Raw genomic sequence first — 14971 nt, forward strand, 5'->3', positions numbered from 1 at the left:
GTCTACCTGTTCAGTCACCTTCTCAAAGAACTCGATAAGGTTTGTGAGATTTGGAGTATAGTGTTCAATTCTGGTCGCCACACTACCAGAAGGATGTGGAGGCTTTAGAGAGGGTGCAAAAGAGATTTACCAGGATGTTGCCTGGTATGGAGGGCATTAGCTATGACGAGCGGTTGAATAAACTCGGTTTGTTCTCAGTGGAACGACGGAGGTTGAGGGGCGACCTGATAGAGGTCTACAAAATTATAAGGGGCATAGACAGAGTGGATAGTCAGAGGCTTTTCCCCGGGGTAGAGGGGTCAATTACTAGGGGGCATAGGTTTAAGGTGAGAGGGGCAAGGTTTAGAGTAGATGTACGAGGCAAGTTTTTTTACACAGAGGGTAGTGGGTGCCTGGAACTCGCTACCGGAGGAGGTGGTGGAAGCAGGGACGATAGTGACATTTAAGGGGCATCTTGACAAATACATGAATAGGATGGGAATAGAGGGATACGGACCCAGGAAGTGTAGAAGATTGTAGTTTAGTCGGGCAGTATGGTCGGCACGGGCTTGGAGGGCCGAAGGGCCTGTTCCTGTGCTGTACATTTCTTTGTTCTTTGTTTTGTTCTTTGTACTGGCTTAAAAAGTTCTCCTGGATGGATTTTAAGAATTCCGTTCCTTCTGAACCTTGCAGGTTGTGATTAATGTTGGGGAAGATGAAACCCTCCGACTATCAGGACCCTATTACTTTTACACTTCTCTGAAATTTGCCTACATAACTGCTCTCTATTTCTCTCGGACCGTTTGGACAGGTTCCAGATTTCTCAACCAAGGTGGGCCAGACCGGGCAGCGAGGGGAAAACAGAAGTTACTGTAGTGAACAAGGAATTGTCAACATCTCTCTGAAACAACAATAATTAAATTATCTTTCACCTCAAAAGTAAAGAAAATCAAATCACAGCTATCATCAAAATACCTTACTTTGCTTTGGATGAAGTAAACTTTGTAAATCATCTCTGTACTTACCCGTGACCCTACTGCCCTGTTTAACTGATCAATTTCCTCCAACGTCTGCTCCTCCCAATTCACCCAACTCAGAGCAACAGTAATTTTGGGAGCTGCAAAGACAGGCATTTCATAATTAAAATTCTTCCGCGTAAATACCCGATTTAAGATTCTTTACATCCTTCGGGAAACACCTAGAAGAACTTGTTTAATAATCATAATACCAGTTATAGTTTAGAAACAAAAGTGGAATTTTCAGAAAATTATGAAAAAAACAATTGAGTAGACATGGCGTAGAGAAACCGTTCCTCCTGGAACCATAAACAACAGCACTGTTACAGAGGGAGAACCATAAACACCAGCACTGTTACAGAGGGAGAACCATAAACACCAGCACTGTTACAGAGGAACGACCATAAACAACAGCACTGTTACAGAGGAACGACCATAAACAACAGCACTGTTACAGAGGGAGAACCATAAACAACAGCACTGTTACAGAGGGAGAACCATAAACAACAGCACTGTTACAGAGGGAGAACCATAAACAACAGCACTGGTACAGAGGGAGAACCATAAACAACAGCACTGTTACAGAGGAACGACCATAAACAACAGCACTGTTACAGAGGGAGAACCATAAACAACGGCACTGTTACAGAGGGAGAACCATAAACAACAGCACTGTTACAGAGGGAGAACCATAAACAACGGCACTGTTACAGAACGACCATAAACAACAGCACTGTTACAGAGGGAGAACCATAAACAACAGCACTGTTACAGAGGGAGAACCATAAACAACAGCACTGTTACAGAGGGACGACCATAAACAACAGCACTGTTACAGAGGAAGAACCATAAACAACAGCACTGTTACAGAGGGAGAACCATAAACAACAGCACTGTTACAGAGGGAGAACCATAAACAACAGCACTGTTACAGAGGGAGAACCATAAACAACAGCACTGTTACAGAGGGAGAACCATAAACAACAGCACTGTTACAGAGGGACGACCATAAACAACAGCACTGTTACAGAGGGAGAACCATAAACAACGGCACTGTTACAGAGGGAGAACCATAAACAACAGCACTGTTACAGAGGAAGAACCATAAACAACGGCACTGTTACAGAGGGACGACCATAAACAACAGCACTGTTACAGAGGGAGAACCATAAACAACAGCACTGTTACAGAGGGAGAACCATAAACAACGGCACTGTTACAGAGGGAGAACCATAAACAACGGCACTGTTACAGAGGGACGACCATAAACAACAGCACTGTTACAGAGGAAGAACCATAAACAACAGCACTGTTACAGAGGGAGAACCATAAACAACAGCACTGTTACAGAGGGAGAACCATAAACAACAGCACTGTTACAGAGGGACGACCATAAACAACAGCACTGTTACAGAGGAAGAACCATAAACAACAGCACTGTTACAGAGGAAGAACCATAAACAACAGCACTGTTACAGAGGGAGAACCATAAACAACAGCACTGTTACAGAGGAAGAACCATAAACAACGGCACTGTTACAGAGGAAGAACCATAAACAACAGCACTGTTACAGAGGGAGAACCATAAACAACAGCACTGTTACAGAGGAAGAACCATAAACACCAGCACTGTTACAGAGGGAGAACCATAAACAACGGCACTGTTACAGAGGAAGAACCATAAACAACAGCACTGTTACAGAGGGAGAACCATAAACAACAGCACTGTTACAGAGGGACGACCATAAACAACAGCACTGTTACAGAGGAAGAACCATAAACAACAGCACTGTTACAGAGGGACGACCATAAACAACAGCACTGTTACAGAGGGAGAACCATAAACAACAGCACTGTTACAGAGGGAGAACCATAAACAACAGCACTGTTACAGAGGGAGAACCATAAACAACAGCACTGTTACAGAGGAAGAACCATAAACAACGGCACTGTTACAGAGGGAGAACCATAAACAACAGCACTGTTACAGAGGAACGACCATAAACAACGGCACTGTTACAGAGGAAGAACCATAAACAACAGCACTGTTACAGAGGGAGAACCATAAACAACAGCACTGTTACAGAGGGAGGACCATAAACAACAGCACTGTTACAGAGGGAGGACCATAAACAACAGCACTGTTACAGAGGGACGACCATAAACAACAGCACTGTTACAGAGGAAGAACCATAAACAACAGCACTGTTACAGAGGAACGACCATAAACAACGGCACTGTTACAGAGGAAGAACCATAAACAACAGCACTGTTACAGAGGGAGAACCATAAACAACAGCACTGTTACAGAGGGAGAACCATAAACAACAGCACTGTTACAGAGGGAGAACCATAAACAACAGCACTGTTACAGAGGGAGAACCATAAACACCAGCACTGTTACAGAGGGAGAACCATAAACACCAGCACTGTTACAGAGGGAGAACCATAAACAACAGCACTGTTACAGAGGGAGAACCATAAACAACAGCACTGTTACAGAGGGACGACCATAAACAACAGCACTGTTACAGAGGAACGACCATAAACAACAGCACTGTTACAGAGGGAGAACCATAAACAACGGCACTGTTACAGAGGGAGAACCATAAACAACAGCACTGTTACAGAGGAAGAACCATAAACAACAGCACTGTTACAGAGGGAGAACCATAAACACCAGCACTGTTACAGAGGGAGAACCATAAACACCAGCACTGTTACAGAGGGAGAACTATAAACACCAGCACTGTTACAGAGGGAGAACCATAAACAACAGCACTGTTACAGAGGGAGAACCATAAACAACAGCACTGTTACAGAGGGAGAACCACAAACAACAGCACTGTTACAGAGGGACGACCATAAACAACAGCACTGTTACAGAGGAAGAACCATAAACAACAGCACTGTTACAGAGGGAGAACCATAAACACCAGCACTGTTACAGAGGGAGAACCATAAACACCAGCACTGTTACAGAGGGAGAACTATAAACACCAGCACTGTTACAGAGGGAGAACCATAAACAACAGCACTGTTACAGAGGGAGAACCATAAACAACGGCACTGTTACAGAGGGAGAACCATAAACAACAGCACTGTTACAGAGGGAGAACCATAAACACCAGCACTGGTACAGAGGGACGACCATAAACAACAGCACTGTTACAGAGGAAGAACCATAAACAACAGCACTGTTACAGAGGGACGACCATAAACAACAGCACTGGTACAGAGGAACGACCATAAACAACAGCACTGGTACAGAGGAACGACCATAAACAACAGCACTGTTACAGAGGGAGAACCATAAACAACAGCACTGTTACAGAGGGAGAACCATAAACAACAGCACTGTTACAGAGGGAGAACCATAAACAACAGCACTGTTACAGAGGAACGACCATAAACAACAGCACTGTTACAGAGGGAGAACCATAAACAACGGCACTGTTACAGAGGGAGAACCATAAACAACAGCACTGTTACAGAGGAACGACCATAAACAACAGCACTGTTACAGAGGGACGACCATAAACAACGGCACTGTTACAGAGGGAGAACCATAAACAACAGCACTGTTACAGAGGGAGAACCATAAACAACAGCACTGTTACAGAGGAACGACCATAAACAACAGCACTGTTACAGAGGGACGACCATAAACAACAGCACTGTTACAGAGGGAGAACCATAAACAACAGCACTGTTACAGAGGGACGACCATAAACAACAGCACTGGTACAGAGGAACGACCATAAACAACGGCACTGTTACAGAGGGAGAACCATAAACAACGGCACTGTTACAGAGGGAGAACCATAAACAACAGCACTGTTACAGAGGGAGAACCATAAACAACGGCACTGTTACAGAGGGAGAACCATAAACAACAGCACTGTTACAGAGGGAGAACCATAAACAACAGCACTGTTACAGAGGAACGACCATAAACAACAGCACTGGTACAGAGGAACGACCATAAACAACGGCACTGTTACAGAGGGACGACCATAAACAACAGCACTGGTACAGAGGAACGACCATAAACAACAGCACTGGTACAGAGGAACGACCATAAACAACAGCACTGTTACAGAGGGAGAACCATAAACAACAGCACTGTTACAGAGGGAGAACCATAAACAACAGCACTGTTACAGAGGGAGAACCATAAACAACAGCACTGTTACAGAGGGAGAACCATAAACAACAGCACTGTTACAGAGGAAGAACCATAAACAACAGCACTGTTACAGAGGGAGAACCATAAACAACAGCACTGTTACAGAGGGACGACCATAAACAACAGCACTGTTACAGAGGGAGAACCATAAACAACAGCACTGTTACAGAGGAACGACCATAAACAACAGCACTGTTACAGAGGAAGAACCATAAACAACAGCACTGTTACAGAGGGAGAACCATAAACAACAGCACTGTTACAGAGGAAGAACCATAAACAACAGCACTGTTACAGAGGGAGAACCATAAACAACAGCACTGTTACAGAGGAAGAACCATAAACAACAGCACTGTTACAGAGGAAGAACCATAAACAACAGCACTGTTACAGAGGGAGAACCATAAACAACAGCACTGTTACAGAGGAAGAACCATAAACAACAGCACTGTTACAGAGGGAGAACCATAAACAACAGCACTGTTACAGAGGGAGAACCATAAACAACGGCACTGTTACAGAGGGAGAACCATAAACAACAGCACTGTTACAGAGGGAGAACCATAAACAACAGCACTGTTACAGAGGAACGACCATAAACAACAGCACTGGTACAGAGGAACGACCATAAACAACGGCACTGTTACAGAGGGACGACCATAAACAACAGCACTGGTACAGAGGAACGACCATAAACAACAGCACTGGTACAGAGGAACGACCATAAACAACAGCACTGTTACAGAGGGAGAACCATAAACAACAGCACTGTTACAGAGGGAGAACCATAAACAACAGCACTGTTACAGAGGGAGAACCATAAACAACAGCACTGTTACAGAGGGACGACCATAAACAACGGCACTGTTACAGAGGAAGAACCATAAACAACAGCACTGTTACAGAGGGAGAACCATAAACAACAGCACTGTTACAGAGGGACGACCATAAACAACAGCACTGTTACAGAGGGAGAACCATAAACAACAGCACTGTTACAGAGGAACGACCATAAACAACAGCACTGTTACAGAGGAAGAACCATAAACAACAGCACTGTTACAGAGGGAGAACCATAAACAACAGCACTGTTACAGAGGAAGAACCATAAACAACAGCACTGTTACAGAGGGAGAACCATAAACAACAGCACTGTTACAGAGGGAGAACCATAAACAACAGCACTGTTACAGAGGGAGAACCATAAACAACAGCACTGTTACAGAGGGAGAACCATAAACAACGGCACTGTTACAGAGGGAGAACCATAAACAACAGCACTGTTACAGAGGGACGACCATAAACAACAGCACTGTTACAGAGGGAGAACCATAAACAACTGCACTGTTACAGAGGGAGAACCATAAACAACAGCACTGTTACAGAGGGAGAACCATAAACAACGGCACTGTTACAGAGGGAGAACCATAAACAACAGCACTGTTACAGAGGGAGAACCATAAACAACAGCACTGTTACAGAGGGAGAACCATAAACAACAGCACTGTTACAGAGGGAGAACCATAAACAACGGCACTGTTACAGAGGGACGACCATAAACAACAGCACTGTTACAGAGGGAGAACCATAAACAACAGCACTGTTACAGAGGGAGAACCATAAACACCAGCACTGTTACAGAGGGAGAGCCATAAACAACAGCACTGTTACAGAGGGAGAACCATAAACAACAGCACTGTTACAGAGGGAGGACCATAAACACCAGCACTGTTACAGAGGGAGAACCATAAACAACAGCACTGTTACAGAGGGACGACCATAAACAACGGCACTGTTACAGAGGGACGACCATAAACAACAGCACTGTTACAGAGGGAGAACCATAAACAACAGCACTGTTACAGAGGGAGAACCATAAACAACAGCACTGTTACAGAGGGAGAACCATAAACAACAGCACTGTTACAGAGGGAGAACCATAAACAACAGCACTGTTACAGAGGGAGAACCATAAACAACAGCACTGTTACAGAGGGAGGACCATAAACAACGGCACTGTTACAGAGGAAGAACCATAAACAACGGCACTGTTACAGAGGGAGAACCATAAACAACAGCACTGGTACAGAGGAACGACCATAAACAACAGCACTGGTACAGAGGAACGACCATAAACAACAGCACTGGTACAGAGGGAGAACCATAAACAACAGCACTGTTACAGAGGGACGACCATAAACAACAGCACTGGTACAGAGGGAGAACCATAAACAACAGCACTGTTACAGAGGGAGAACCATAAACAACGGCACTGTTACAGAGGGAGAACCATAAACAACGGCACTGTTACAGAGGGAGAACCATAAACAACAGCACTGTTACAGAGGGAGAACCATAAACAACAGCACTGTTACAGAGGGACGACCATAAACAACAGCACTGTTACAGAGGGAGAACCATAAACAACAGCACTGTTACAGAGGGAGAACCATAAACAACAGCACTGTTACAGAGGGAGAACCATAAACAACAGCACTGTTACAGAGGGAGAACCATAAACAACAGCACTGTTACAGAGGGAGAACCATAAACAACAGCACTGTTACAGAGGGAGAACCATAAACAACGGCACTGTTACAGAGGGAGAACCATAAACAACTGCACTGTTACAGAGGGACGACCATAAACAACAGCACTGTTACAGAGGGAGAACCATAAACAACAGCACTGTTACAGAGGGAGAACCATAAACAACAGCACTGTTACAGAGGGAGAACCATAAACAACAGCACTGTTACAGAGGGAGAACCATAAACAACAGCACTGTTACAGAGGGAGAACCATAAACAACAGCACTGTTACAGAGGGAGAACCATAAACAACAGCACTGTTACAGAGGGAGAACCATAAACAACAGCACTGTTACAGAGGGACGACCATAAACAACAGCACTGTTACAGAGGGAGAACCATAAACAACAGCACTGTTACAGAGGGAGAACCATAAACAACAGCACTGTTACAGAGGGAGAACCATAAACAACAGCACTGTTACAGAGGGAGAACCATAAACAACAGCACTGTTACAGAGGGAGAACCATAAACAACAGCACTGTTACAGAGGGACGACCATAAACAACAGCACTGTTACAGAGGGAGAACCATAAACAACAGCACTGTTACAGAGGGAGAACCATAAACAACAGCACTGGTACAGAGGAAGAACCATAAACAACAGCACTGTTACAGAGGGAGAACCATAAACAACAGCACTGTTACAGAGGGAGAACCATAAACAACAGCACTGGTACAGAGGAAGAACCATAAACAACAGCACTGTTACAGAGGGACGACCATAAACAACAGCACTGTTACAGAGGGAGAACCATAAACAACAGCACTGTTACAGAGGGAGAACCATAAACAACAGCACTGTTACAGAGGGAGAACCATAAACAACTGCACTGTTACAGAGGGACGACCATAAACAACAGCACTGGTACAGAGGGAGAACCATAAACAACGGCACTGTTACAGAGGGAGAACCATAAACAACGGCACTGTTACAGAGGGAGAACCATAAACAACGGCACTGTTACAGAGGGAGAACCATAAACAACAGCACTGTTACAGAGGGAGAACCATAAACAACAGCACTGTTACAGAGGGAGAACCATAAACAACGGCACTGTTACAGAGGGACGACCATAAGCAACAGCACTGTTACAGAGGGACGACCATAAGCAACAGCACTGTTACAGAGGGACGACCATAAGCAACAGCACTGTTACAGAGGGAGAACCATAAACAACAGCACTGTTACAGAGGGACGACCATAAACAACAGCACTGTTACAGAGGGACGACCATAAACAACAGCACTGTTACAGAGGGAGAACCATAAACAACGGCACTGTTACAGAGGGAGAACCATAAACAACAGCACTGTTACAGAGGGAGAACCATAAACAACAGCACTGTTACAGAGGGAGAACCATAAACAACAGCACTGTTACAGAGGGAGAACCATAAACAACAGCACTGTTACAGAGGAACGACCATAAACAACGGCACTGTTACAGAGGGAGAACCATAAACAACAGCACTGTTACAGAGGAACGACCATAAACAACGGCACTGTTACAGAGGGAGAACCATAAACAACAGCACTGTTACAGAGGGAGAACCATAAACAACGGCACTGTTACAGAGGGAGAACCATAAACAACAGCACTGTTACAGAGGGAGAACCATAAACAACAGCACTGTTACAGAGGGAGAACCATAAACAACAGCACTGTTACAGAGGGAGAACCATAAACAACAGCACTGTTACAGAGGAACGACCATAAACAACGGCACTGTTACAGAGGGAGAACCATAAACAACAGCACTGTTACAGAGGAACGACCATAAACAACGGCACTGTTACAGAGGGAGAACCATAAACAACAGCACTGTTACAGAGGGAGAACCATAAACAACAGCACTGTTACAGAGGGAGAACCATAAACAACAGCACTGTTACAGAGGGAGAACCATAAACAACAGCACTGTTACAGAGGGAGAACCATAAACAACGGCACTGTTACAGAGGGAGAACCATAAACAACAGCACTGTTACAGAGGAACGACCATAAACAACAGCACTGTTACAGAGGGACGACCATAAACAACGGCACTGTTACAGAGGGACGACCATAAACAACGGCACTGTTACAGAGGGAGAACCATAAACAACGGCACTGTTACAGAGGGACGACCATAAACAACAGCACTGTTACAGAGGGAGAACCATAAACAACAGCACTGTTACAGAGGGAGAACCATAAACAACAGCACTGTTACAGAGGGAGAACCATAAACAACAGCACTGTTACAGAGGGAGAACCATAAACAACAGCACTGTTACAGAGGGACGACCATAAACAACGGCACTGTTACAGAGGGAGAACCATAAACAACAGCACTGTTACAGAGGAACGACCATAAACAACGGCACTGTTACAGAGGGAGAACCATAAACAACAGCACTGTTACAGAGGGAGAACCATAAACAACGGCACTGTTACAGAGGGAGAACCATAAACAACGGCACTGTTACAGAGGGAGAACCATAAACAACAGCACTGTTACAGAGGGAGAACCATAAACAACGGCACTGTTACAGAGGGACGACCATAAACAACAGCACTGTTACAGAGGGAGAACCATAAACAACGGCACTGTTGCAGAGGGAGAACCATAAACAACAGCACTGTTACAGAGGGAGAACCATAAACAACAGCACTGTTACAGAGGAAGAACCATAAACAACAGCACTGTTACAGAGGGAGAACCATAAACAACGGCACTGTTACAGAGGGAGAACCATAAACAACAGCACTGTTACAGAGGGAGAACCATAAACAACGGCACTGTTACAGAGGGACGACCATAAACAACAGCACTGTTACAGAGGGAGAACCATAAACAACGGCACTGTTACAGAGGGAGAACCATAAACAACAGCACTGTTACAGAGGGAGAACCATAAACAACAGCACTGTTACAGAGGAAGAACCATAAACAACTGCACTGTTACAGAGGGAGAACCATAAACAACGGCACTGTTACAGAGGGACGACCATAAACAACAGCACTGTTACAGAGGGACGACCATAAACAACGGCACTGTTACAGAGGGAGAACCATAAACAACAGCACTGTTACAGAGGGAGAACCATAAACAACAGCACTGTTACAGAGGGAGAACCATAAACAACGGCACTGTTACAGAGGGAGAACCATAAACAACGGCACTGTTACAGAGGGAGAACCATAAACAACGGCACTGTTACAGAGGGACGACCATAAACAACGGCACTGTTACAGAGGGAGAACCATAAACAACGGCACTGTTACAGAGGGACGACCATAAACAACAGCACTGTTACAGAGGGAGAACCATAAACAACGGCACTGTTACAGAGGGACGACCATAAACAACAGCACTGTTACAGAGGGAGAACCATAAACAACAGCACTGTTACAGAGAGACGACCATAAACAACAGCACTGTTACAGAGGGAGAACCATAAACAACAGCACTGTTACAGAGGGAGAACCATAAACAACAGCACTGTTACAGAGGGAGAACCATAAACAACAGCACTGTTACAGAGGGAGAACCATAAACAACAGCACTGTTACAGAGGGAGAACCATAAACAACGGCACTGTTACAGAGGGAGAACCATAAACACCAGCACTGTTACAGAGGAACGACCATAAACAACAGCACTGTTACAGAGGGAGAACCATAAACAACAGCACTGTTACAGAGGGAGAACCATAAACAACAGCACTGTTACAGAGGGAGAACCATAAACAACAGCACTGTTACAGAGGGAGAACCATAAACAACAGCACTGTTACAGAGGGAGAACCATAAACAACGGCACTGTTACAGAGGGAGAACCATAAACACCAGCACTGTTACAGAGGAACGACCATAAACAACAGCACTGTTACAGAGGGAGAACCATAAACAACAGCACTGTTACAGAGGGAGAACCATAAACAACAGCACTGTTACAGAGGGAGAACCATAAACAACAGCACTGTTACAGAGGGAGAACCATAAACAACAGCACTGTTACAGAGGGAGAACCATAAACAACAGCACTGTTACAGAGGGAGAACCATAAACAACGGCACTGTTACAGAGGGAGAACCATAAACAACAGCACTGTTACAGAGGGACGACCATAAACAACAGCACTGTTACAGAGGGAGAACCATAAACAACGGCACTGTTACAGAGGGAGAACCATAAACAACAGCACTGTTACAGAGGGAGAACCATAAACAACAGCACTGTTACAGAGAGACGACCATAAACAACAGCACTGTTACAGAGGGAGAACCATAAACAACAGCACTGTTACAGAGGGAGAACCATAAACAACAGCACTGTTACAGAGGGAGAACCATAAACAACAGCACTGTTACAGAGGGAGAACCATAAACAACAGCACTGTTACAGAGGGAGAACCATAAACAACAGCACTGTTACAGAGGGACGACCATAAACAACAGCACTGTTACAGAGGGAGAACCATAAACAACGGCACTGTTACAGAGGGAGAACCATAAACAACGGCACTGTTACAGAGGGAGAACCATAAACAACAGCACTGTTACAGAGGGAGAACCATAAACAACGGCACTGTTACAGAGGGAGAACCATAAACAACGGCACTGTTACAGAGGGAGAACCATAAACAACGGCACTGTTACAGAGGGAGAACCATAAACAACGGCACTGTTACAGAGGGAGAACCATAAACAACGGCACTGTTACAGAGGGAGAACCATAAACAACTGCACTGTTACAGAGGGAGAACCATAAACAACGGCACTGTTACAGAGGGACGACCATAAACAACAGCACTGTTACAGAGGGAGAACCATAAACAACGGCACTGTTACAGAGGGAGAACCATAAACAACAGCACTGTTACAGAGGGAGAACCATAAACAACGGCACTGTTACAGAGGGAGAACCATAAACACCAGCACTGTTACAGAGGAACGACCATAAACAACAGCACTGTTACAGAGGGAGAACCATAAACAACAGCACTGTTACAGAGGGAGAACCATAAACAACAGCACTGTTACAGAGGGAGAACCATAAACAACAGCACTGTTACAGAGGGAGAACCATAAACAACGGCACTGTTACAGAGGGACGACCATAAACAACAGCACTGTTACAGAGGGAGAACCATAAACAACGGCACTGTTACAGAGGGAGAACCATAAACAACGGCACTGTTACAGAGGGACGACCATAAACAACGGCACTGTTACAGAGGGAGAACCATAAACAACGGCACTGTTACAGAGGGACGACCATAAACAACAGCACTGTTACAGAGGGAGAACCATAAACACCAGCACTGTTACAGAGGAACGACCATAAACAACAGCACTGTTACAGAGGGAGAACCATAAACAACAGCACTGTTACAGAGGGAGAACCATAAACAACAGCACTGTTACAGAGGGAGAACCATAAACAACAGCACTGTTACAGAGGGAGAACCATAAACAACAGCACTGTTACAGAGGGAGAACCATAAACAACGGCACTGTTACAGAGGGAGAACCATAAACACCAGCACTGTTACAGAGGAACGACCATAAACAACAGCACTGTTACAGAGGGAGAACCATAAACAACAGCACTGTTACAGAGGGAGAACCATAAACAACAGCACTGTTACAGAGGGAGAACCATAAACAACAGCACTGTTACAGAGGGAGAACCATAAACAACAGCACTGTTACAGAGGGAGAACCATAAACAACGGCACTGTTACAGAGGGAGAACCATAAACACCAGCACTGTTACAGAGGAACGACCATAAACAACAGCACTGTTACAGAGGGAGAACCATAAACAACAGCACTGTTACAGAGGGAGAACCATAAACAACAGCACTGTTACAGAGGGAGAACCATAAACAACAGCACTGTTACAGAGGGAGAACCATAAACAACAGCACTGTTACAGAGGGAGAACCATAAACAACGGCACTGTTACAGAGGGAGAACCATAAACAACAGCACTGTTACAGAGGGACGACCATAAACAACAGCACTGTTACAGAGGGAGAACCATAAACAACGGCACTGTTACAGAGGGAGAACCATAAACAACAGCACTGTTACAGAGGGAGAACCATAAACAACAGCACTGTTACAGAGAGACGACCATAAACAACAGCACTGTTACAGAGGGAGAACCATAAACAACAGCACTGTTACAGAGGGAGAACCATAAACAACAGCACTGTTACAGAGGGAGAACCATAAACAACAGCACTGTTACAGAGGGAGAACCATAAACAACAGCACTGTTACAGAGGGAGAACCATAAACAACAGCACTGTTACAGAGGGAGAACCATAAACAACAGCACTGTTACAGAGGGAGAACCATAAACAACGGCACTGTTACAGAGGGAGAACCATAAACAACGGCACTGTTACAGAGGGAGAACCATAAACAACAGCACTGTTACAGAGGGAGAACCATAAACAACAGCACTGTTACAGAGAGACGACCATAAACAACAGCACTGTTACAGAGGGAGAACCATAAACAACAGCACTGTTACAGAGGGAGAACCATAAACAACAGCACTGTTACAGAGGGAGAACCATAAACAACGGCACTGTTACAGAGGGAGAACCATAAACAACAGCACTGTTACAGAGGGAGAACCATAAACAACAGCACTGTTACAGAGAGACGACCATAAACAACAGCACTGTTACAGAGGGAGAACCATAAACAACAGCACTGTTACAGAGGAAGAACCATAAACAACAGCACTGTTACAGAGGGAGAACCATAAACAACAGCACTGTTACAGAGGGAGAACCATAAACAACAGCACTGTTACAGAGGGACGACCATAAACAACGGCACTGTTACAGAGGGAGAACCATAAACAACGGCACTGTTACAGAGGGAGAACCATAAACAACGGCACTGTTACAGAGGGAGAACCATAAACAACAGCACTGTTACAGAGGGAGAACCATAAACAACGGCACTGTTACAGAGGGAGAACCATAAACAACGGCACTGTTACAGAGGGAGAACCATAAACAACAGCACTGTTACAGAGGGAGAACCATAAACAACAGCACTGTTACAGAGGGAGAACCATAAACAACAGCACTGTTACAGAGGGAAAACCATAAACAACAGCACTGTTACAGAGGGAGAACCATAAACAACAGCACTGTTACAGAGGAAGAACCATAAACAA

General features: G+C 44.8%; 1 protein-coding gene across 6 annotated transcripts in view; it reads right to left on the reverse strand.

The window, feature by feature from the left end:
- mtfmt (mitochondrial methionyl-tRNA formyltransferase) overlaps positions 1 to 14971 on the reverse strand; it is a 158358-nt gene that overhangs the window by 92132 nt on the left and 51255 nt on the right. For all 6 annotated transcript variants that reach the window (XR_011933840.1, XM_072470255.1, XM_072470254.1 and 3 more), the window contains exon 6: positions 1005 to 1096. Coding sequence is in view for 5 of the 6 variants with exons in the window: in XM_072470255.1 (XP_072326356.1) it covers positions 1005 to 1096 (92 nt within the window). In the remaining variant the exon portion in view is untranslated. The remainder of the gene's footprint in view (positions 1 to 1004; positions 1097 to 14971) is intronic.

Source organism: Scyliorhinus torazame, chromosome 12 (assembly GCF_047496885.1).
Source record: "Scyliorhinus torazame isolate Kashiwa2021f chromosome 12, sScyTor2.1, whole genome shotgun sequence".
Taxonomy (NCBI): Eukaryota; Metazoa; Chordata; class Chondrichthyes; order Carcharhiniformes; family Scyliorhinidae; genus Scyliorhinus; species Scyliorhinus torazame.